Source organism: Rhinoderma darwinii, chromosome 1, assembly GCF_050947455.1.
Source record: "Rhinoderma darwinii isolate aRhiDar2 chromosome 1, aRhiDar2.hap1, whole genome shotgun sequence".
Taxonomy (NCBI): domain Eukaryota; kingdom Metazoa; phylum Chordata; class Amphibia; order Anura; family Rhinodermatidae; genus Rhinoderma; species Rhinoderma darwinii.
Genome location: NC_134687.1, coordinates 318,830,229 through 318,856,360, shown reverse-complemented (window position 1 = coordinate 318,856,360; position 26,132 = coordinate 318,830,229). Strand labels below are relative to the sequence as shown.

Here is a 26,132-nt window from a genome sequence, read left to right as displayed (position 1 = left end):
GATCTTTCCTAAAACCCTGTGTGACTTCTAGATACTTGAAAATAGTTTATATGAACATCTAGAGAATGAAATTCCTCTTCCTTGCTGTTAGCTGGGTTTTGGCAGAAAGAAGGAAGTGTTATCTCCTAAGACATGTGAAAATCTGATACCACTTTAGGTAGAAAAGTGGGATCAGGACGAAATCTTATTCTATCCTCTAAAATTTTTAAGTAGGGCTCACGCATGAATAGGGCCTGAATTTCACCTACTCTACAAGCTGTGGTGACTGCTACCAGAAGAGCGGCCTTCCAGGAGAGATTCCTGATGTTACAATCTGTAATTGGCTCAAAAGGACTTAAAGTTAACCCCTTAAGGACTACTTCCAAATCCCAGGTTGGGAAGAGAGATAATTTCTTCAGAGATAACCTATAGGCTGCTACAAAAAAAACGTTTTATCCACCTGTGAGAAGCTAAATCTTGATCAAAATATGAGCTTAAAGGGGGCGTGGCTAGCGGGCAAGATGGTCGGACGCGTTTGAGCTGCTCTCCAGGGGACCGCTGAATACTCCTGAAATATCCTGACTTGACGGCATGCTTTGGTGATCGGCAGCAGCCGGAACCGAACCACCAAAACCCTGACTACCTCCAGTTCAAAGCAGTAACATCTGCCTCCACCGGAAGCCGAAGCAACACCGAGTGCTGAGAGAGCCGCATGTAAATGCGGCCTAGCTGATCTCCCTGACCGCCGACTGCACCAAGACGCGCTGGCTATACATACAGCACATTCTGCAGTAATATACCGGCGGGTACATGGAATAACAGACGTTCCTGGGAGGACGTCGCTACTGAAGGAGATAGGGAAGATTAAACCTTGCAGACTCCTACCTTATTAACGGCCCTGAGACCTGCACGACACAGCCGGGCCTTCTGAGTGAGGTGCAGAGGAAGTGAGAGACGCCCAGGCCCCTGCACAGTGCCGAGAGGTCACCCCAGCATACATCCTTCCTAACCACTAATACTCTGCAGTCTGCCAGGACTCTTGCAAGGAGGAAAACACAGTAAATATGTAAAGGATCTGCCAGGCACAGCTTCGGGGTTAACTCCCTTAATTAATCAGTCAGCACCTGAATCTACATCCCTGAGACTGACTCCAGCTTCCACCACTCAGGCTGGCAGGCTTAGGAGTGGGAGAGCCTATCGCAGCCTGGCCAGACTCAGCTAGCTCCCGCCCTCTGTCTATTTATACCTGCATTTCCTGTTCCTCCTTGCTTGTTATTCTTTTTCGTGTGGTTTCCTGGCCCAGCTACAGCTCCTTCTATTTTGTTCCTGCTCCATACAGACCCTGGCTTACTGACTACTCTTCTGCTCTTCGTTTGGTACCTCGCACACTCCTGGCTTGACTCGGCTCGTTCACCACTCTGGTTGCTCACGGTGTTGCCGTGGGCAACTGCCCCTTTCCCTTGCTTGTATTCCCTTGTATGTTTGTCGTGTTTGTCGTGCACTTACTGAGTGCAGGGACCGACGCCCAGTTGTACCCCGTCGCCTAGGGCGGGTCGTTGCAAGTAGGCAGGGAGGAGATACCATTTTTGGGTCAAATCCTCACTCCTCATGAATTCCGCATGGACCCCGCCAAGGTTCAGGCTGTGGCGGAATGGGTCCAACCTGCCTCCCTGAAGGCGTTACAGTGTTTTTTGGGGTTCGCTAATTATTACAGGAGATTTATTGCTAACTTCTCGGTCATCGCTAAGCCTCTTACGGACCTCACTCGCAAAGGTGCTGATCTCCTCCACTGGCCTCCTGAGGCTGTCCAGGCTTTTGAGGTCCTTAAGAAGTGCTTATTCTCGGCCCCGGTGCTGGTTCAGCCCAACCAAATGGAGCCATTTATCGTGGAAGTTGACGCATCTGAGGTGGGAGTGGGGGCTGTCTTGTCCCAGGGTACCAGGTCCCTCACCCATCTCCGCCCCTGTGCCTACTTCTCCAGGAAGTTTTCGCCAACTGAGAGTAACTATGATATTGGCAACCGCGAACTCTTAGCCATTAAATGGGCATTTGAAGAGTGGCGCTACTTCCTGGAGGGGGCTAGACACCAGGTAACGGTCCTTACCGACCACAAGAATCTGGTTTTCCTAGAATCTGCCCGGAGGCTAAACTCGAGACAAGCTTGATGGGCGTTTTTTTTTACCAGATTCAATTTTTTGGTTACCTATAGGGCTGGGTCTAAAAATATTAAGGCTGATGCACTGTCGCGTGTATTTTGCCTCCAGGTATAATCATTTCCTCGATCGATTCTGATTTAGTCTCTGAAATTGCTGCTGATCAAGGTTCAGCTCCCGGGAACCTTCCTGAGAACAAGCTGTTTGTTCCCCTGCAATTCCGGCTAAGGGTACTTAGGGAAAATCATGACTCCGCACTATCTGGTCATCCAGGCATCCTGGGTACCAAACACCTCATTACCAAAAATTATTGGTGGCCTGGGTTGCCTAAAGATGTTAAGGCCTACGTCGCCGCTTGTGAGGTTTGTGCTAGGTCCAAGACTCCCAGGTCCCGACCAGCGGGCTTACTGCGTTCGTTGCCCATTCCCCAGAGACCTTGGACACATATCTCCATGGATTTTATCACCGATTTGCCTCCATCCCAAGGCAAGTCGGTGGTGTGGGTGGTGGTAGACCGCTTCAGTAAGATGTGCCACTTTGTGCCCCTCAAGAAACTACCCAACGCCAAGACGTTGGCTACCTTGTTTGTCAAACACATCCTGCGTCTCCATGGGGTCCCTGTCAATATTGTTTCGGACAGAGGGGTACAATTTGTTTCATTGTTTTGGAGAGCCTTCTGTATGAAGTTGGGGATTGATCTGTCCTTCTCCTCTGCCTTCCATCCTGAAACCAATGGTCAAATGGAGAGGACTAATCAATCTCTAGAACAATACTTAAGGTGTTTTGTCTTTGACTGTCAATATGATTGGGTCTCATTCATTCCCCTCGCCGAATTTTCCCTTAATAACCGGGTCAGTAACTCGTCAGGGGTCTCTCCCTTTTTCTGTAATTTTGGGTTTAATCCACGGTTCTCCTCCGTTTCACCTGGTAGTTCCAACAATCCCGAGGTAGAGGTCGTTCATCGGGAACTGTGCACAGTCTGGGCCCAGGTTCAGAAGAACCTAGAGGCGTCCCAGAGCGTACAAAAAACTCAGGCTGATAGAAAACGTTCTGCTAACCCCCTGTTTATGGTCGGGGATCTGGTGTGGTTGTCGTCTAGGAACTTGCGTCTCAAGGTTCCGTCCAAGAAGTTTGCTCCCCGGTTTATTGGGCCGTATAAGGTCATTGAGGTCCTCAATCCTGTCTCCTTCCGGCTGGAGTTACCCCCGTCTTTTCGTATACACGACGTGTTTCATGCCTCCCTCCTTAAACGCTGCTCCCCGTCCTTGGCTCCCTCGAGGAGACCTCCTGTTCCCGTCCTCACCCCTGAGGGGGTGGAATTCGAGGTGGCCAGGATTGTGGACAGCAAGATGGTCCAAGGCTCCCTCCAGTACCTGGTCCATTGGAGAGGTTACGGGCCCGAGGAGAGGACTTGGGTACCCGCCCGGGATGTTCACGCTGGGGTATTGGTCAGGAGGTTCCACCTGCGTTTCCCCAGTAAGCCAGGTCCACTTAGAAAGGGTCCGGTGGCCCCTCATAAAAGGGGGGGTACTGTAAAGGATCTGCCAGGCACAGCTTCGGGGTTAACTCCCTTAATTAATCAGTCAGCACCTGAATCTACATCCCTGAGACTGACTCCAACTTCCACCACTCAGGCTGGCAGGCTTAGGAGTGGGAGAGCCTATCGCAGCCTGGCCAGACTCAGCTAGCTCCCGCCCTCTGTCTATTTATACCTGCATTTCCTGTTCCTCCTTGCTTGTTATTCTTTTTCGTGTGGTTTCCTGGCCCAGCTACAGCTCCTTCTATTTTGTTCCTGCTCCATACAGACCCTGGCTTACTGACTACTCTTCTGCTCTTCGTTTGGTACCTCGCACACTCCTGGCTTGACTCGGCTCGTTCACCACTCTGGTTGCTCACGGTGTTGCCGTGGGCAACTGCCCCTTTCCCTTGCTTGTATTCCCTTGTATGTTTGTCGTGCACTTACTGAGTGCAGGGACCGACGCCCAGTTGTACCCCGTCGCCTAGGGCGGGTCGTTGCAAGTAGGCAGGGACAGAGTGGCGGGTAGATTAGGGCTCACTTGTCCGTTTCCCTACCCCCCGGTCATTACAAAATAGTCCTGAAATCCCGACATTACTCTCCAAGACCATCCTACATTCTCAGAGACAATAACCTCAGTTATACGCTTCCCCCTGCAATACAGGGCCCCATCCCTTACCCTGCTACTTTTGGAACACCTTGATATCACGCATAGAAGACATGCACAAATCGAAACTTCAGCCCACTATGGATAGGCTGAAAGAATATGCTCATACAGATACTGACGACGCTGTCGCCACTCCACGTGCCTCACGCTCCAAACAAGGAAAGGCGAAAGAAGGCGACTCCCAAAGGGATAACACCGAACCTAAGACAGATCCTGAACCCACTTTGCGCCAGGTTTCTGCGCAATTATTGGCAGCCATTAATACCTGTAAAGCCTCATTGACAGGCAAAATTGATGAAATAAAGATAGATGTCACATTATTGCGTCAAGACATGCAAAACCTGAGACGGCGTATTGGCGATATGGAAGATAGAGTCTCCCGGACAGAAGTTAAACTCCGTCCATTGCTATCCACACTTTCCTCAGATGCTCGTAAGATAGAAGCTAACCACTCTAAAATGGATGACCTGGAAAATAGAATGCGACGTAACAATCTACGCATTATTGGTCTCCCTGAAAAAGCCGAGGGACAGGCTCCCGAAACCTTTGCCGAAACATGGCTTAAAGCTACACTGGGAGATACTCCCTTCTCATCATGCTTTATCGTGGAAAGAGCACACAGAGTCCCAGCGAAACCTCCTCCTCCCGGTGCAAGTCCTCGACCATTTTTGGCTAGACTGCTGAATTATAGGGATCGAGATACGGTTCTCCGACTGGCTCGCCTGAAGGGATCACTGAAACACGACAACGCCATCGTTTCCATATTTCCCGATTTTTCTGCGGAATTACAGAAGCAACGAGCCACCTTCATAGAGGTGAAGAGGAAATTTCGAGACCGTGGCATTCTCTACTCGATGTCCTATCCAGCTCGTCTCCGAATTGTGGCGGATGGGAGAGTGATCTTTCTGCATACTCCGGGAGAGGCGACCGAATGGCTTCAGATGCAGCCACCTCGACCTTGATTTGGACGCTGGGTGATATAATACATATATGAGGGTATTGTGGGGGGAAATATCTGATATGCATTTAACGTTGATTCCCTTTTTTATTTATTTTTTTCAGTTAAGGGTGATTAAATATACGAGAGATATATCCACATAATTAGATGGGAGTTACATAATTCTAATCTATTGTAACATATTCACACCTTTATGTCCACTAGGTGTCATACTCGATATATAGCCTGTGGAGTGATACTTAACCCCTTGGTATTAAGGTTCCAGGCTGCTCTCGCCAGGCGTGCTAGTCACATGTCTGACAAACTATAGTCAGGCATTGCCCATTTACTTCATATTTAACCCTAATTACATCTCCATAGGGTCATTTTGTTTCTGGTTTTTTTGTTCTTCAGTGATACCCTGATCTGGTATTATGTTCTAATGTTACTAACCTATGTCGCAAGTCCTTTCCATAATCTCGGGGACCAGGTCCCTGTCTATCATACAGTGAAGGAAATAAGTATTTGATCCCTTGCTGATTTTGTAAGTTTGCCCACTGTCAAAGACATGAACAGTCTAGAATTTTTAGGCTAGGTTAATTTTACCAGAGAGAGATAGATTATATAAAAAAAATAAAAAAAATAACTGTCAAAATTATATATATTTATTTGCATTGTGCACAGAGAAATAAGTATTTGATCCCTTTGGCAAACAAGACTTAATACTTGGTGGAAAAACCCTTGTTGGCAAACACAGCAGTCAGACATTTTTAGTAGTTGATGATGAGGTTTGCACACATGTTAGATGGAATTTTGGCCCACTCCTCTTTGCAGATGGTCATGAAATCATTAAGATTTCGAGGCTGTCGCTTGGCAACTCGGATCTTCAGCTCCCTCCATAAGTTTTCGATGGGATTAAGGTCTGGAGACTGGCTAGGCCACTCCATGACCTTAATGTGCTTCTTTTTGAGCCACTCCTTTGTTGCCTTGGCTGTATGTTTTGGGTAATTGTCGTGCTGGAAGACCCAGCCACGAGCCATTTTTAATGTCCTGGTGGAGGGAAGGAGGTTGTCACTCAGGATTTGATGGTACATGGCTCCATCCATTCTCCCATTGATGCGGTGAAGTAGTCCTGTGCCCTTAGCAGAGAAACACCCCCAAAACATAATGTTTCCACCTCCATGCTTGACAGTGGGGACGGTGTTCTTTGGGTCATAGGCAGCATTTCTCTTCCTCCAAAAACGGCGAGTTGAGTTAATGCCAAAGAGCTCAATTTTAGTCTCATCTGACCACAGCACCTTCTCCCAATCACTCTCAGAATCATCCAGATGTTCATTTGCAAACTTAAGACGGGCCTGTACATGTGCCTTCTTGAGCAGGGGGACCTTGCGGGCACTGCAGGATTTTAATCCATTACGGCGTAATGTGTTACCAATGGTTTTCTTGGTGACTGTGGTCCCAGCTGCCTTGAGATCATTAACAAGTTCCCCCCGTGTAGTTTTCGGTTGAGCTCTCACCTTCCTCAGGATCAAGGATACCCCACGAGGTGAGATTTTGCATGGAGCCCCAGATCGATGTCGATTGACAGTCATTTTGTATGTCTTCCACTTTCTTACTATTGTACCAACAGTTGTCTCCTTCTCACCCAGCGTCTTACTTATGGTTTTGTAGCCCATTCCAGCCTTGTGCAGGTCTATGATCTTGTCCCTGACATCCTTAGAAAGCTCTTTGGTCTTGCCCATGTTGTAGAGGTTAGAGTCAGACTGATTAATTGAGTCTGTGGACAGGAGTCTTTTATACAGGTGACCATGTAAGGCAGCTGTCTTTAATGCAGGCACCAAGTTGATTTGGAGCGTGTAACTGGTCTGGAGGAGGCTGAACTCTTAGGGTATGTGCACACACACTAATTACGTCCGTAATTTACGGACGTATTTCGGCCGCAAGTACCGGACCGAACACAGTGCAGGGAGCCGGGCTCCTAGCATCATAGTTATATACGATGCTAGGAGTCCCTGCCTCTCTGCAAGACAACTGTCCCGTACTGTAATCATGTTTTCAGTACGGGACAGTAGTTCCACGGAGAGGCAGGGACTCCTAGCATCGTACATATGTATGATGCTAGGAGCCCGGCTCCCTGCACTGAGTTCGGTCCACTACTTGCGGCCGAAATACGTCCGTCAATTACGGACGTAATTAGTGTGTGTGCACATACCCTTAATGGTTGGTAGGGGATCAAATACTTATTTCTCTGTGCACAATGCAAATAAATATATATAATTTTGACTATGTGATTTTCTTTTTTTTTTATATATATATATATAATCTATCTCTCACTGGTAAAATTAACCTAGCCTAAAAATTCTAGACTGTTCATGACTTTGACAGTGGGCAAACTTACAAAATCAGCAAGGGATCAAATACTTATTTCCTCCACTGTATACTGTATATATATTGTCATCATGGATATTGTCATGTTATATCCAATTTCTGTGATACTCTGTATGTGATATTTTGAATAAACGAATTAAAAAAATAAATAAATGAGCTTAAAGCTGAAATCTGTACTTTTAGAGTATTGGATTTAGGACCCTTTTCAAGACCTGCCTGTAAAAAAATCAAGAATCTGGGCCACATAAGGGTGATCTGTGCCTGGCTTATTATCCCTACACCAGGAAAGATGAATTTCTGCCCATATCTGAGTTTTTAGAGTTTGACGGTTTCTTTGCCTTGTGCCCCCTTGATGTTTTAAAGAGGCTCTGTCACCACATTATAAGTGGCCTATCTTGTACATGATGTGATCGGCGCTGTAATGTAGATATCATCAGTGTTTTTTATTTAGAAAAACGATAATTTATGACGGAGTTATGACCTATATTAGCTTTATGCTAATGAGTTTCTTAATGGACAACTGGGTGTGTTTTACTTTTTGACCAAGTGGGCGTTGTGGAGAGAAGTGTATGACGCTGACCAATCAGTGACCAATCAGCGTCATACTCTTCTCTCCATTCATTTACACAGCACATAGTGATCTAGCTAGATCACTATGTGCAGTCACTTACTTACATATTAACGTTACTGAAGTGTCCTGACAGTGAATATACTTTACTACCAGCCAGGACGTGATTTCTATTCAGAATCCTGACACTTCGCTAACGTTTGTGTGAGATATACAGCAAGGCAAGCGTAATCTTGCGAGATTACGCTGTAAACTGTCATTTAAAACGAGACTACACTTGCTTTGCTGTAAATCTGACACAAACGTTACCAAAGTGTCAGGATTCTGAATAGACATTGCATCCTGGCTGGAGGTAATGTATATTCATTGTCAGGACACTTCAGTAACGTTAGTCTGTGTGTATGTGGCTGCACATAGTGATCTAGTAAGATTACTATGTGCTGTGTAAATGAATGGAGAGAAGTGTATGACGCTGATTGGTCACTGATTGGTCAGCGTCATACACTTCTCTCCACAACGCCCACTTGGTCATATAGTAAAACACGCCCAGTTGTCCATTAAGAAACTCATTAGCATAAAGCTAATATAGGTCATAACTCCATCAAAAATGATCGTTTTTCGAAATAAAAAACACTGGATGAGGCCCAATTGGCTTCAATGGGTTCAGTTGGCTTTCCATCGTGGTGTCCGTGATTTCACCGGACACAATAGCGCAGCATGCATGGGCTTGTGGGCTGTGAGTAGCGCTTTCATTGTGATCTATAAGCTTGGAAACCTAGAAAGTATTTTTTATAATGTTTCTTGGGAAAAACGATCAGACTGCTGTAAGCATTCAGTATGAAGTAGCATAGTCCAATACGAGCACGCAGCACCAGGGAATTTCTCCACCATTGCTCTGCAGCATCAGCAGAATCCCGGCTGCAGTTTCTGTGATTTGTGAATCCTGAACTGTGCATAGCAAGTAGAAGTACAGCATTGCGTCTTGTAAATGAACAAACGGCATCTTGTAAATGACAGCGTTTTGGGAATTGGATCAATAAATCTGTGACAATGAGATGTATAATCTATGACTAAACCAATCCATAACATGTCAGCTAAAGGTGTTTTATGAAATGAATGTTAGTATATTCATATATATATATGCACATAGGGAACAATGTAAAATCAAGTGAAGTTCAAGGTTGTACAAGGTGCTAGAAATCGAGTGAATTCCTTGACCATGCTATTAGTGTGGCACAGCGGTCTTCAAGTATAAAAACAATCATGTGTTTTAGCATCTTCACAGTTAATGAACACAAGTGTATAGTTTTCCGGCTAGACAGTATAGATAAATGAGGCCCATTGTTTTAAGGGCATCTGTGGCTGAGACACTGTTATGGGGCATCTGTATCTGACATACTATTATGTGGGCATCTGTGGCTGACCAACTTTTATGTAACATCTCTTTGACACACTGTTATGGGGGCTTCGGTGGCTGACATACTGTTATGGGGCATCTGTAACTGACACACTGTTATATGGGCATCTGTGGCTGACACAGTTATGAAGGCTTCTGTGACTGACACACCTTGGGGGCATTTGTGGCTGACACATTGTTATGGGGGCATCTGTGGCTGACACATTGTTACATGGGCATCCGTATCAGACATACTATTATGTGGACATCTGTGGATTACCAACTGTTATGGGGGCTTCTGTAGCTGAAAAACTGCTATGGGGGCATCTGTGGCTAACACGGTTATGGAGATTTCTGTGGCTGACGCACTATAATGGGGCATCTGTAAATGACACACTGTTATGGGGGCTCTACACATTGTAATGGTTGTTCCTTAGCTGACACACTGCTATGGGGGCTCTACACATTGTAATGGTTGTTCATTAGCTGACACACTGTTATGGGGGCACAACACATTGTAATGGTAATGGTTGTTCCTTAGCTGACACACTGTTATGGGGGCACTACACATTGTAATGGGTGTTCCTTAGCTGACACACTGTTATGGGGGCTCTACACATTGTAATGGTTGTTTCTCAGCTGACACACTGTTATGGGGGGATCTACACATTGTAATGGTTGTTCCTTAGCTGACACACTGTTATGGGGGCACTACACATTGTAATGGTAATGGTTGTTCCTTAGCTGACACACTGTTATGGGGGCACTACACATTGTAATGGTTGTTCCTTAGCTGACACACTGCTATGGGGGCTCTACACATTGTAATGGTTGTTCATTAGCTGACACACTGTTATGGAGGGATCTACACATTGTAATGGTTGTTCCTTAGCTGACACACTGTTATGGGGGCACTACACATTGTAATGGTAATGGTTGTTCCTTAGCTGACACACTGTTATGGGGGCACTACACTTTGTAATGGTTGTTCCTTAGCTGACACACTGCTATGGGGGCTCTACACATTGTAATGGTTGTTCCTTAGCTGACACACTGTTATGGGGGCACTACACATTGTAATGGTTGTTCCTTAGCTGACACACTGCTATGGGGGCTCTACACATTGTAATGGTTGTTCCTTAGCTGACACACTGTTATGGGGGCTCTACACATTGTAATGGTTGTTCCTTAGCTGACACACTGCTATGGGGGCACTACACATTGTAATGGTTGTTCCTTAGCTGACACACTGTTATGGGGGATCTACACATTGTAATGGTTGTTCCTTAGCTGACACACTGTTATGGGGGCACAACACATTGTAATGGTTGTTCCTTAGCTGACACAGTTATGGGGGCTCTACACATTGTAATGGTTGTTCCTTAGCTGACACACTGTTATGGGGGCACTACACATTGTAATGGTTGTTCCTTAGCTGACACACTGCTATGGGGCTCTACACATTGTAATGGTTGTTCCTTAGCTGACACTGTTATGGGGGCTCTACACATTGTAATGGGTGTTCCTTGGCTGACACACTGCTATGGGGGCAATACACATTGTAATGGTTGTTCCTCAGCTGACACACTATTATGGGGGCACTACACGTTGTAATGGGTGTTCCTTAGCTGACACACTGCTATGGGGGCACTACACATTGTAATGGTTGTTCCTCAGCTGACACACTGTTATGGGGGCTCTACACATTGTAATGGTTGTTCCTTAGCTGACACACTGCTATGGGGGCTCTACACATTGTAATGGTTGTTCCTTAGCTGACACTGTTATGGGGGCTCTACACATTGTAATGGGTGTTCCTTAGCTGACACACTGCTATGGGGGCACTACACATTGTAATGGTTGTTCCTCAGCTGACACACTGTTATGGGGGCACTACACGTTGTAATGGGTGTTCCTCAGCTGACACACTGTTATGGGGGCACTACACGTTGTAATGGGTGTTCCTTAGCTGACACACTGCTATGGGGGCACTACACATTGTAATGGTTGTTCCTCAGCTGACACACTGTTATGAGGCAGCTGTAACTTTTTCTCTAGAACTCTGGGGTCAGTAAAGAATCTCTTTCGGCTTTGTTTGGTAGATGTCAGTGTGCACGGCGCAGATCTGCCTCCAAATGTGGTAAGATACATGACAATGAAGTGACACGTTGTAAGGAGCACCTCAGTATGTCAGGAATGCGCTGGATTCTTCAGCCATCTTTACATAAAACTATACAATTCCTTCCATGGTGACAACTGGCAGAATAAAACCTTTAGGAATGAATCATCCTGATTGTGAGCGCCCGTAGTAAAGGGTTACTATTATGTAGGAATCTCCCTGTCAGCTGTCATGAATTCTGTGTGGCTACCACATGATGGAGTTACATGAACACCACAGCGCTCCCGCCTTTCATCTTTACGACTCTTTCCTTCGCTCTCTCAAGTCTCTATGGTGTTCATTGGCAACAACAGGAGGGGCTCCTCTAGTGGGAGCTTCTCCAGCCGTACTCTATGGTTCTAGCGGCTGCTGCTGCAGTGTCCGGGCGGCTGGAGGCTGCGGTACAGCGTGGTGGGCTCAGGTAGGCTCAGCGTCTGTGTACAACTTCCCGGCTTTTATGTGGCAATGTCTGCTCCAGCTGTGCAGGCTGGGTGAGATTTGTTGCCGCTTCTATGTCCGGCGTTTTTTTGTGTTACAGGAAACCGCTGTGATGTGTTGTGATGCTGGAGGCTCAGGTACCACAGGAGCGTTTCCTCGGGAAGGAAGTGTGTGTGCGTGTGTATGGAGCCTTGAACTAGTACTAGACTGGTGTATATGCGGATACTGTGTGGTTATATGTCCTTGGTCTTGTCCCTCCAAGCTTCATGGATTGTAATGCACGTTATATCCGCCTCCTGTGTCTGGATGGATGTGATTGATAAATCCTATGAGCAGAAACTGTGGTGTATCATTTGTACAACTATATGCCTTTAAATTAACCTGTAAAGTGCCGTTTCCATGTTGCAACTTCCTTATATACGCAATTAGCGGTAGACGACAATTGTACATTTGGTTCGCCACTATGGTTTGTACTACGGATCATTTCCTTTGTCTATTTTGTCATAACACCGTAAAATTCCAGTCAAAAAAAGCCCAAAATAACATCTTAATGCTGGATCGTTTTTGTGACCGCCAAAAACAGGAGTGGATCCAAAAAGAGAGAAGTATCATACTTTGGGCTATGTTCACACGCTGGAGCTTTTCTGTGCGCAGCATTTTACAGTACCGGAAAAGGATGGGACTCCACAATCTTCTCCACACACTGCAGAAAATGTTCCTGTAGAAACTGACCTACGATGAGATTTTTTTATGTCAATTTATACTGCGGAATGGTTTTGTATTTGTTGCAGATTTTCCTATTAAATTCAATGGAGAAGTAAAAATCCGCAACAAATGGCAAATATTGTGTTTTTTTGCGGCGGAATAGCCGACCACTTTAGGATACGTGCACACATAGCGGATTTGCTGCAGATTTTCTGTCAGGATTCGGGGACAGAAAATCTGCAGCGGAATACAGTAGCAGCAAAGTGGATGAGATTTAGAACAAATCTCCTAACCGTGCTGCAGAAATTTACTTGCGGGACGGATTTTTATGCTGCAGAAAGTGCACGGATTTGTTTTGCGGATTTTCCCTATTGAATTCAGCGGGAAGAAGAAAGCCGAAATCAAATATAGTTTAAAATAAAAAAACCTGTGTACTCCTCCCCTGGCGCACCTGTGGGAACCCTACCCCCGCTTCCCCGCCGACCATGACATATGTCGATTACAGGCGATGACACCTCATGTGTACAGAGATTGGCGGGGAAGCGTTGCCATGGTTGTGCCAAGGGAGGTGAGTATAGTTTTTGTTTGTGAATGCTCTGCTGTCCTCCGCAGTGAGATCCGCACACTTTTGGCCATGTTCCCACGTAGCGTAAACGCTGCGGAATTTCCGCAACTAAATTGTGTGCGGAAATTCCGCAGCGTTTACAGTTGCAGCAAAGTAGATGAGACTTTGTAAATCTCATGCCCACGCTGCAGTAAAAAAGCGCAGCGTAAACGTTAATAAATTGACCTGCGGTGCAGAATTTAATTCCGCAGCATGTCAACTTATGCTGCGTTTTTGTTGATTTTCTGTTACGAGTTTTCGTCATTGAATTCAATAGGAATGCAAAACCCACAACAGAAAGCCAAGTGATGCGACTTTTGCAAGGTAAATCGCGGCAATTTCGCCGCAGAGGTCGCAGCTACGGGAAAAAACATACTTACCCAGAACGCTCTCCTCCTTCCTGCAGTCCGGCCTCCTGGGATGACACTGCATCCCATGTGACCACTGCAGCCAATCACAGGCTGCAGCATCACATGGCCTGCAGTGTCATCCAGGGACGCTGGAGCAGATGTCAGAGGAGGGAGGGGGTAAGTATGAACAGCTTTCATCCTCAGCGGATATTCCGTTCGGAAAACCGTACCAAAATGTGGTGCAATGTTTCGAACGGAATGTACTGCGGGTTACAGGTCGGTGCAGATTTCCCTATGGCTGTCAGCGGATTTGCTGCAGAAATTTTTTTCACAGCAAATTCGCTTTGTGTGAATAACCTTATACTTGTCCTTCTTTTGAAACCGCTACTTGCTTTGGCTAAAAAATACCAAAAAACACCTGCTACAAAAACTGCATGTGTGATTCCAGCCTAGTGCTTCCTTTACAGACACATTCCCCCCCCCCCCCATAGTTTTAGAGCGCATGTAAAAAACACCATGGGTTATTAGTGGTGTTTTTTATTTAGTGGCACTTTGTACAGACATTTTTCCTGGTGTTTCTGAAGTCCTCTAGAGAAGCCCATGGAAAAAGCCCCAGTAAAAATTCCAGACCTAAGGCATGCTGCGTTTTGATAACAATACTATGTTTCTCAAAAACGCTACATAAACGCCACAAACAAAAATGAATGTAGACATTATCATATTTCATATTTGCAGCCTTTTTTGGGCAAAAAAAACCAAAACAAAAACGGAGCAAAAAACTCCATGAAAAATGTGAGTAAACGCTGTGTGAATCCAGCCTAAAAGGGGTACCCGACCCTTAAAATTGTTTCCTACTGGCACGAGAAAAAAATTATTTATTTTACTAATTCCGCTGCATTCCAACGCTACTGGTCACCGGTCTCCTATCACTTTCTGTTGTCATCGCTGAGTGATATTGTGTCCCCCAATGCTATGTTATGTAATGTGACCACAGCAGCCAATCGCAGGCCACAGCTCTGACCTCAGTATGCACAATGGTGATGTGGTGTTGGGGGATCAACAAAGACAAGAAAAAGCTGGACCTTATCCAAATTTGAGATATCCGTACCCCTGATAAGCTTTGTAGGCCTCTGTTCACACTGGCATTTCCTATTGCACAGGATCCATGATGGATACGGTCCATTTTATAACAAATGTAACGTGTTTTTTTTACCTGGTAGCATAGCGCAAAGACTATGCTGTTCCACCAACCAGCGGCAACAGAAACCTGACCAATTGGAAACATGATGCCATTGTTGATTATGCCAATTTATGTTTTATTGGATGCCAGATTAGAGGAATTTTACTGTAATGATGTACAATAGTAATAACTTAGAGGGTATCTATTTGCATGGTACAATTGAACAGGATCACCCTTCTGAGAATATTTTATGAATGAGTGATCTACTTTATTATTATTACTACATTTAATCCTTTGTGCCAAGTCCTGCCCTTGTGAGAATACTCTTATTCACACAAAGACCTTAACAGTTCATTCCAGAAATACAGATATCCCTTCACTTATTACATGCAGTAAAAGGCATATCGAGGGAGTAAGATGCCCCAACAGGCATGGCACACTCATTATAACACCAGGTTGTAAACAAGTCTCATTATTGAGTCTAAACAAAGACTTTTCCCTACTGGCCTCCTGAGATCACTGGTAACAGTCACAAAACACAAATGGAAGAGGCCACAGTCTACAGCCTAGAGCATCTTACTTCCCAAAATGTAAAATAAAAAACCCACTTCACCACACAGACTTCTTCAAATTAGGACATCTTTGAAGGCTATGTACACTTTTGAAGTCCACAATTTATTTTTTTAATACATTTTATTTTAAACACCTTTTTCAATTGGTTTTTATGATTTTTTTTTCACTTTTTGAGACCGCTTTTATGTATCCTGTCTACATAGAAGCTGTATCCGGCCTCAGAGCCAATACAGTCAACTCAGCTGCTCTAACGACTAGCGTTGCACAATGTATCGATTAATATTTCGATACCGTGCACCCTGGAACGGTTCAATACCGTTAATTTGTGTATTTGATACTAAGCTGTTTGGCCGCACAGCTTAGTATTGTTATACATGAATGTAGTCAGAGCGGCTGTGTAATACGGGCATTGTCCCGCTCCTGACAAGTTTGCGCGTGCGGTCAGCGTGATGTGATGCTGCAATAATGAGCACTGACGATAGAGAACATGGCGGGTGCGCTGCAAAACAGCCCCGTGTTCTGTCTTCAGTGCCGCCGCTCATTAGTGCAGCGCCGGCCTTATGCTAATGTTAGATTCACACGAGCGTGGGGGAACTCGGATGTCAAAAACATGACGTTTTTCACGTCAGAGGTGCCCCCGTGCGGGTTCCATTTTCACAGATCCCCATAGACTTGAGACTATGGAGGGTTTCCGTGAAAATGGAACAAAATAGCATATGTTCTATTTTTTTTAACAGACCCTTCACACAGTCCGTTGAAACAACGACCGTGTGAACGGCCCCATTGAAATACATGCGGCCCCATTGAATCCCTGTGACGCGATCGAGGGACATATTATATATGGACAGACAGCCCAGGGTCCATTGGAGGACCCCAGGGCTTCCTGACCATAGTTCCTGTTGTTAGGGCATACTTAGGTATGTCCTAACAACTGCCTGTGTACTGTCAGTACACAGGTTAACGTGCTGGCATATAGATATATGCCAGTACATTAACATTTAAAAGTCTCAATACATAAAATATACATATTCAGTGTCGTCATGACAGTAATAACAAATTTATAGCGTCATTTATGATGTGTACGATGTAAAAAACTGCTTTCTTTCACTTATTAAAGAGACTCTGTCACCACATTATAAGCGCTCTAACTCCTACATAATCTGATCGGCGCTGTAATGTAGATGACAACAGTGGTTTTTATTTTGAAAAGTTATGAGCAATTTTAGATTTATGCTAATCACTTTCTTAATGCCCAACTGGGCGTTTTTTAACTTTTGACCAAGTGGGCGTTGTAAAGAGAAGTGTATGACGCTGACCAATCGCCATTCATTTCCATTTGTACTAAGCACAGCATGATCTCACGAGAGCACGCTGTTCTGCCACATACACCCACATTAACTTTACTGAAGTGTCTTGAGAGTGAATAGACATCACCTCCAGCCAGGAGGTAAAGTTTGTGTGGGTGTATGTGACAGCACAGCATGATCTCGCGAGATCACACTGTGCTGAGTACAAATGGACATTGGAAGCGCTTGGTACAAATGGAAGCGCTTTGTTTCTGATCGGCTTTTCTCTGAAAGCCAAGCAATTGGTGTGCAGGCTCATAGACTTTCTATTGAGCACGTAGACCAATTGCTTGCTTTTCCGATAAAAGACGATCAGCAATGAAGCTGCTCAGCACTCACCCGAGCGCTTCTGCTGTTTCGTATTCAAGATCGGTGGGGTCTCAGTCCGCAGAACCCCACCGATCAAAACTTCTGACGTCACTATGACATGTCAGAATTTTTTTGAACGTTTAGTTACCCTTTAAAAGAATATGCAGAAAAAAAAGTATGTTTCAGTAAATAGTTTTCCTAAGTAAAAACAGTGATGCAGTTTTAATCTGGTTGAAATGGACTTGAAAACCTTGGAAAAAAATGTCAACATAAATATAACTTTTTTTAATAAGAGGTATATCAATAAAAGTTACACTGTATTCCGTCTAATGGAAACTGTAGAGATTGTCAGATAACCATCTGTTCGCTGCTTTTGTGCTGTGTGGTTTATCTTGAGTTTATATTTGTAATGGTGGCTAAAACTTTCTTCCTTTTTGTTGTTGATTAGAGATATATTAATTTAATTAGGACTGAAGAAGCCAAAATGAAGCTGAAAGATCGAAGTAAAGAGCGAAGACTTTAAAAAAGGTAAAGTGAAATAAGAGAACTTCCAAGAAGTAATTTGGCTACAAAAAAAAATCCGTTATGCGATCAGAACTCAGAATGTTGTGACTTTGGGATAGCACTTGTTCCCACTTGTATATTTAATTCCATCATTTTTGTCTGTGTTATAGTATATACTAAAGTGTACCTCCAATTATATAGAAAGCGCAGGAGTGCACGCAATAATTGTTTTTCTTAATCTCGCATAACAGATTCTGCTTCCAAATAGAGGCACAGAACAGCCGCGGTCCGTGCTGCGGACTGCTTATAGTCTGGAGACCAATCATCCGCTGGTGCATGCTGCTTTTTAGAGACCGAATCTATGTAAGATTTAGAAAAACGATTATTGTGCACACCCCTGCTCTATAATAGTTTTTCTATATAATTGGATGTACAATTAAAGGTCTCAGACTCTTGAGTCATTTTAAGGGTATGTTCACACGGCTTATTTTCAGGTTTATTTTGAAGCCTCGTTTTACGCTCCAAAAATAAACACTTCACTTGAAATAAGCCTGCGGTTTTCCATTGATTTCAATGGGAAATACACTGTGCTGTTCAGGTGAGGTGTGTTTTTGCGCAGCTAAACGAAAAAAAACTGCTCGTAAAAAGAAGTAACATGTCCGTAACATGTCCATTGATACTACAAAAATGACCTAAAAAAATGGCTACATTTAAAGCTTATTCTGCGGCTTTTTTTTTTAAAGAAAGTTTCATTTTCAGCTTCAAAAACGCCTTGAAAACAGCCTCGTTCTTTTCAGCCATTACTTTTTGTACCTGAACACGCCCTACCCTAAGGCTGGATTCACATGAGCAGGTTCGGTCCGTAAAGGACGGAACGTATTTCGGCCGCAAGTCCCGGACCGAACACACTGCAGGGAGCCGGGCTCCTAACATCATAGTGATGTACGACGCTAGGGGTCCCTGCCTCGCTGCAGGACAACTGTCCCGTACTGTAATCATGTTTTCAGTACGGGACAGTAGTTCCACGGAGAGGCAGGGACTCCTAGCGTCATACATAACTATGATGCTAGGAGCCCGGCTCCCTGCACTGTGTTCGGTCCGGGACTTGTGGCCGAAATACGTTCCATCCTTTACGGACCGAACATGCTCGTGTGAATCCAGCCTTAGGCTGAATGCACACGATGCGTATTACGTGTGGTTTTGCCGCGCGTATTTGTGTGCAGAAAATCTGCAGCGTAATACGGTACCAGCAAAGTAAATGGGAGGTCAAGAAATTTTATGTACATTCTGCGTTCTTTTTCTGCACGGAACTTGACCTGCGGTGTGTATTTTAAGATCCGCAGCACGTCAATTTATCCTGCGTTTCCGCTTGCGAATTGTATCTGTTTAGTCCTAAATAAAAACGCACCAAAACCTGCATCATTAAAACGCAAGTATTTACGCATCAAAATTTTAAAAACGCATTTTTATGTGCGGTTTTTACCTGCAAATTTCCTGCAGTTTTGATGCGCATTTTCCGCAGCATAATACGCAACGTGTGCATGTAGCCGAAGGCTTTAAATGCTGTATTGGATATGTTTGACTTCTAGCATGTTTTATTGTATTTATACTATACAGGATATTATGGAGATTGGTGGACTACCACTTGAACTCTGGCGTTTAATTTTAGCATACTTGCCTTTACGTGACCTCGGACGGTGTGGCTTGGTCTGCAGATCATGGTATGATCTAATAATAAGTCTAGACAAAACAAGATGGCGGCAACTATGTTTGGGGTGTGCAGAATGCAGGCATCCCAACTGGCCCATCAAGCCGGAAGTAGAACCAAGGTCATGGAGAGAAGCTTTCAAACAGCATTATGTAGCCTCCAGAACCTGGACAAAGAACGCTCAAGACCTGGAGTCCTCCAACTGCTTATACTTGTTTAGGAGAAAGAAGGATAGAAGGGTTCTCTATGTTGGTTATGGCTGTGAGTTTGAGAACCTCAGGACTGCCCTAGCTTCAGCTAACATTTATGACCGAATTATGCTCCAACCAGGTGTATATGAAGAACAAAATGAAATTATTCTAAAAGTTCCTGTAGAGATCATGGGCCAAGGAAAGCTTGGAGATGTGGCTTTACTTGTCTGCATTGACCAGCAGTGCCCAACCTCTCGACTATGCAACTTGGTTTTTATGCCTGCTTGGTTCACGCCAGTAATGTATAAGGTGAGAATAATTTTTATTTGTTGAATATGGGTAAAACATTATTTCAGACTATCGTCACAGTGGCAGTATAGCTGGTTGTTATTGTACCATTTTATCTTCCAATCTAACACACAAATTATTTTCATAGTACTGCGGTCTGCTGCTCACACTACCGATTTGTTGTATATGTACATGTCTGGATTCTTAACATTTTATAGGCTGGTTTTTGTAATATGGCAGTCATTTTAAATGTTTTTCCTCACATATACTACTCCTCAAAAGGTAATAGTGTCAGGTGCAGGCAATACTAACCTTGCTCAACTGAATATGCTGCGTTATTTCTATTGCCCATGGTTTACTGCCCCTTGATTGATGTTCGTGTGTACAATAGTAAATCTATTACAGTGGGGTTTGTCTCTTTTCAAGTTATAATTCCCACAACCCCTTGTGGCTCATGTGCGCTCCAATGCCAAGACAGCCAATGTTCCAATGATTGGCTCCCTGGTAGAGAAATAGGTGGTTGAACCTTAAAAAGCATGCTCCTAAGGCCTTATTCACACGAACGTGTCCGCTTTGCGCACGCAAAAGTTCAGTGTGACATGTGTATATGGTGCGTGGCTGCGTGATTTTCACGCAGCCGGGATCATTATGACACTCCCTTTTTATGTGACGACACAGTAAAGGAGGGGATTTTAGGTTTCCCTTCTCTTCTTTACCAGCTGTAGCGCGAATCACGTGAGTCACCCGGAAGTGCTTCCATGTGCCGTGCGCGATTTGCACGCACCCATTGACTTCAATGGGTGCGTGCTGCGCAAAACACGGGCAAGTATAGGACATGTCGTGAGTTTTACGCAGCGCACATACGCTGCGTGAAATTCACTAACAGTCTGACTGGCCCCATTCACTAACATAGGTCCGTGCAACGTGCGTGAATGATGCGTGTATCACGGACGTATAACATGTTCCTGTGAATAAGGCCTAAGGTAAAGAGGACGCTGAAGTAGAAGGATGTGTACTTGTAGTATTCATCCTCCAAACAGTAAGGATACGATATTTAGGCCTCATTCACACGACAGGGTCCGAGTGTCGGCCGATAAATCTGCCGTTTTGGGCCGTTTTTCCCGGCCGGGTTCCATACGTTTTGGCCGTGTTGACATTTTTAACGGCCGATTTTGACCCGTTTTGCATCCGTTTTTTTTCCCTGTCCGTTTTAAAATCTGATGAATTTCATTTAAATTTGTTGCCACACACAGCTCTCTGTAGATAATGCCACAGCCCCCTGCAGGTGATGCCACACAGCCCCCCCCCTCCCCCTTCCAGGAGAAGTCACTGACTTCAATGTCCATATATGAATTCCCTGCCGCAGGTGTCGATATATGGACAGTGTAGTCACTCACTTCTCCTGTAGCGACATCCCCAGCCATAGAGTCGGGAATTCCGCTTCAGAAGTGAGTGACTTCGCTGTGTCCATATATGGACAGTGTAGTCACGCACTTCTCCTGTAGCGGAATCCCCAATCCCCGGCCGGGGATTGGGGTTTCCGACTCCTACAGGGAGCAAAAAAAGACCCTCCTCCTCCTCACATGCACTCTGCACTGTGAGGAGGAGGAGGAGGAGAGAGAGCACGAGCGACGGAATACATGGCCATCACTCGGGACACATTCCGGTGATGGCCGTGTATTACCCGGCCCCATAGACTTCTATGGGAGCCGGGTAAACGGCCGAAAATAGGGCATGTCCCATTTTTTGACGGCCAGGTTTCCCGGGCCGTCAAAAAATCGGTTGTGTGAATAGCCCCATTAGGGGTTTATTGTTCCTAATGCAGCCGGGTGACGGCCGATTTATGAACGTCCGTCACCCGGACGGGAAACCCTGTCGTGTGAATAAGGGCTAAAACAAGTTGACTATTTTTACATTTACATAGTTCAATAAAATAATGTTTATGTATATTCTGGTTAAAGTTCACTTGTGTATTTGGAAATACCCCTCAAAGGGGTCTTCCCACTACAGATATTTATGACATATCGATTGAATATCCCATAAATACCAGAGCAGTTGTGGTCTGAGAACAGAGGGATTAGGCACGCTCCATTCTATTGAATTAAAAATATGGAAAAAAGCACATTAAACTTATTCATTACAATGGAGAGTGACCTTCAATGACTGCCACCTCTCCAGAAAAGGGGTACCAGGCACCCCTATACTCAGTTGGCAGGGCTCCCAGCGTTCAAACCTTGCTGTTACAACTAAGAGGTGTGTTGCTTAGGGAGAGAAACCTTACTGGAAGTAAGGGGGCTGGGACAAAACCTAGTTGTGACTACAGGGAGGGGGGTTGGTGGTATGGGTGACCAGTTGGGGGTGGTGAAAACCTTGCTAAGGTGTACTGTTGCTATTTGCTGATGTGACTACTTGAGAAGTGTTGAGTTTCTGCTGCAACTACTTCTGAAGAGGGGGCCTGCTCTGACGACTAGAGAACTGAAGGAGAGGGCACGGGACACAATATTTAAAGGTACATGTACACGGGGTGGTAATAGTGCTGCAGAGCTCTGTACCACTACAGTATTGCTGGCAAAACTGCATGCAGATATATGCTCTGTATGCAAAAAACTGCTGAACAGATGCATGTATTTACAGTACAGGCTCGCACATCCCTGGTTGTGGTGTAGATTTAGCCCTACATCGTGTTGTTGCTGGCAGTCTGGACCTGCTTTATACCATTTAATTGTGCTGTGATTTGCTCTGTAAAGGATTGAAGCAAATAACTCTGGCTAGTGGCTTAGATGCGCTGCATGATGTGCAGTATAGAGCTTTCTTGTACTCATTTGACAGGCACACAGTTTTTGGCAATCTTCTGCTTGATTCTGAAGACTCAAGGCATTTTATTTTATTAAATGATAATTTATTGATTTCTATTCTAATTATAGTGTAATCCATTTCCGTTATTAATAATCAATCCTGAAATATGTCATTGTGAAACTTTTTTTTAAATTTTTTTTGTCTGTTTGCTGCATTTTGTCGTTGGCAACCTACAAACGTTGCATTTTGCTAAGTGACCTTTTTAATTTTTTATTTAGTCGATGGCTAATATAAACTTCAGCAAACACTTAAAACTAGAAAAACACTGGTGTTTTAACACATTTTTTTAAGCCGTTTTAAATTTGAACCTCCTCTAAGAATAAAGGATTCTTCCAAGATCATATGCATTGATAAAGTAGTTTGCTAAGATATATTTTAATGGCTATCTAAACCTTTTAAGCCTTTTTTAACTAAAAAAAAATATCTCTAAGTTCATATCCTTTAACTACTTTTTTTTTTTTTCATAATCGCGTACGTGCATGGCTTGGAAAGACAACCATTCGCGCATTCCGCCGTTCATGTACGTGATTGTGATCAGGCGGGCACAAAAGCCGTGCCCACATGATAACCGTGGGAGCCCGGCTGTGAATGACAAACCTCCAATCCCGGCCCTTTAAATCCTTAAATGCTCCGGTCAATAGCGACCACGGCATTTGGAAGGGACTCCATCTGTCACCCCATATGCACTCCCGCGACGCAATCGCGGTGCGCCGATTGGTTGCCGTGGCAGCTGGGGGCCTAACAAACGCTCCTAGGCCTTGCCCTGGTTATATGCCTATTAGGCCGTACCTGATGCAGTTTTACACTGACAGACCATAATTCTTTGGTACGAAGTATACCAAAGCATTATATCTCCAATGAGAAGATCGCATTGTAAGGTCTCCTAGTGGGATTTAAAAAAAAAAAGGTTTATTACTTGTTTATTAAAACAATAAGAGATTACAGTAAAAATGAAAATAAAACAACTTTTTTTTTTTTTTTTTTTTTTTACGTAAACAGGTTATATTTACTGTGTGTGGAAAAGAAAAAAAAAATACACTTATCTGGTATCGCCGCGATCATAAAGACTCGAACAGTAAAGATACCACATTAATCCGCTGGATGAACGTCGTACTAAAAAACAGAGGAAAATGCTGCGCTTTTTTTTTTTCTATTTCCCCCCCCCCCCCACACACCAAAAAATAATCATACTGACCCATAGAATATAGTTTACATGTTATTTACACCACATAGTGAATGGCATAAATTTGAAACGCAAAAAGCAATGCTGGAATAGCTGGTTGTTTTTGTGTTTTTTTTCAATTCCTTCCCCAAAAAAACTAAAATAAAAGTTACTCAATATAATATATACACTAGGGTGGTCACAAGGCATAGGAGGAAATTTTATTTTCGGTCTATTTTCTGGGGGACCCCCCTAAAAGTTGTCAATTGGCTAGAAAATTTGATTGGCAAAGTTTCAGCTCAACTTGATAACGTTAACCCGTGCCTCGTTGAGGTTAAAGTTTAGAAAAACAGCGATTTTTAGCAAACAATCACAGTTTTTCCTCCTTAAAATGGAAACCATTCGTCCTAGAAACCCGATTTCTCGTCTCATTTTATAGGAAATTTTGTTGTCTTGAAGTTTGATTCTTATTACTTTGTTGCTAAAACTTATAGATTTAGTGGTATTTAGCATTTTTCGGGTCCGGTCGTGGTGCTTATCCTCAAACGTGACTTTTCATGCAAATGCCTAAAAACATTACAACATTCAATTACATCTGTTTTTCAGATTTTGCTTTTTGCATTTTTCATTTTGTACATTAAACGTGGTTTAGTTGGAGGTGTTTTCAAAAGTAAATGCAACAAAATCCAAATTGAAAATGAAGGAATTAGGGGAAAAGAAGAGCAAGGAAGGTGTAAAAATAATAACAAATAGTGTTCAGATGCATTTTATTAATTATATTATACATATTACATTATTATTATTTAACATTTTCAGATTAAGGTGGTAATGGCTTAGATATGGTGGCTTTTGAAGAGTCAGGAAAAATTTGTCTACATTCAGATTTTTTTCTACATTTGTCTACATTATCAGCAGTTGAACATTGGGGGGCAGTTGGGAAAATCCAGGCAATGTGTTTTGATACAACGGCAGTAAATACTGGTCGCCTTAGGGGAACCTGCATTTTGCTAGAGCAATTATTAGAGAAAAACCTTCTGTATTTAGCATGCCGCCACCATATTTTTGAAGTTATTCTAAAAGCAGTTTTTCATTGCAAAATGGGCACATCCACTGGTCCTCAGCCAGATATTTTTGGAAAATTCAAGACTGGGTGGTCTAAGCTAGACAAGACTAAATACAAAAACAGGAATAGAAGATGAAAATATTAGACATAAAATAATTAATCCGGACCAAATTTCAAGTTTTCTTTTTGAACAATTAAAAAACCAACAGCCCAGGGATGATTATAAAGAATTCATCCAACTTTGCTTAATTATTTTAGGAAGTCTTCCTCCAAAAGACATTTCTTTTAGAGCATCTGGCGCTATTCATCACGCCAGATGGATGCAAAGGCCATTTATTCTCTCAAAATAAATATTTTCAGGGATCAATTTTCGTTAACTGATTTAGAGAAAAAAGGTATTGAAGATATTTGTTTATAATCAATATTTATGTAAACACGTAGTTCAATGCCCCCAAACACACTTTGATCCCCAACCAAGACATACAATTAGTGAAATCTTTAGTTAAATACAGGAAAATTGATAAAGAGGTTGCAGACAAGGCACTGTCTAAAATGATAAACCATCTGTGCTATCTCAACTCGGAGCAAGTTGCATTTTCATTTTTCGATGATACATTGGGAGAAAATGTCAAAACAAGGATGGTTGGAAATTTAAGGTCCGACGTAGAAAATGATGAAGATGATTATGATGACAGGGATGTAAAAGCAACACTCCGTCTCAAACAAGTTGATCATTTATTGGACAAAGGTTGATTTTTTTTTTTTTTTTTTGTTTCTCTAACTCAAATTATTTTTTTTTTAAGAGATTTGAAATTGATACGGAATTTTTAAATACTGATCCCGATGTGTGGTTTGAAAATCTACATTATTTTAAAGCTAAAAAAAATAGTGAACGGTTTCAGGGTTGTTAATGACACAGCTGAAAGGGGTATAAAATTAATCCGAGCCTTCAATTCCTCTTTGATGAAAGACGAAGAACATCGACGGTTTCTGTTACAAGTTGTATCTGAATGTAGACAAATTTTTCCTGACTCTTCAAAAGCCACCATATCTAAGCCATTACCACCTTAATGGGGTTAAAGAGGTTTTAGGC

At 43.6% G+C, this 26,132-nt stretch overlaps 1 protein-coding gene across 1 annotated transcript in view; it reads left to right on the top strand.

Moving 5' to 3' along the window:
• Positions 1–11,954: 11,954 nt before the first annotated feature.
• The window catches only part of FBXO10 (F-box protein 10), a 144,075-nt gene continuing 129,897 nt past the window's right edge, over positions 11,955–26,132 (top strand). The window contains exons 1-3 of the mRNA XM_075825559.1: positions 11,955–12,183; positions 17,716–17,795; positions 19,389–19,979. Of these exons, the coding sequence (XP_075681674.1) occupies positions 19,395–19,979 (585 nt within the window). The 5' untranslated portion in view covers positions 11,955–12,183; positions 17,716–17,795; positions 19,389–19,394. The remainder of the gene's footprint in view (positions 12,184–17,715; positions 17,796–19,388; positions 19,980–26,132) is intronic.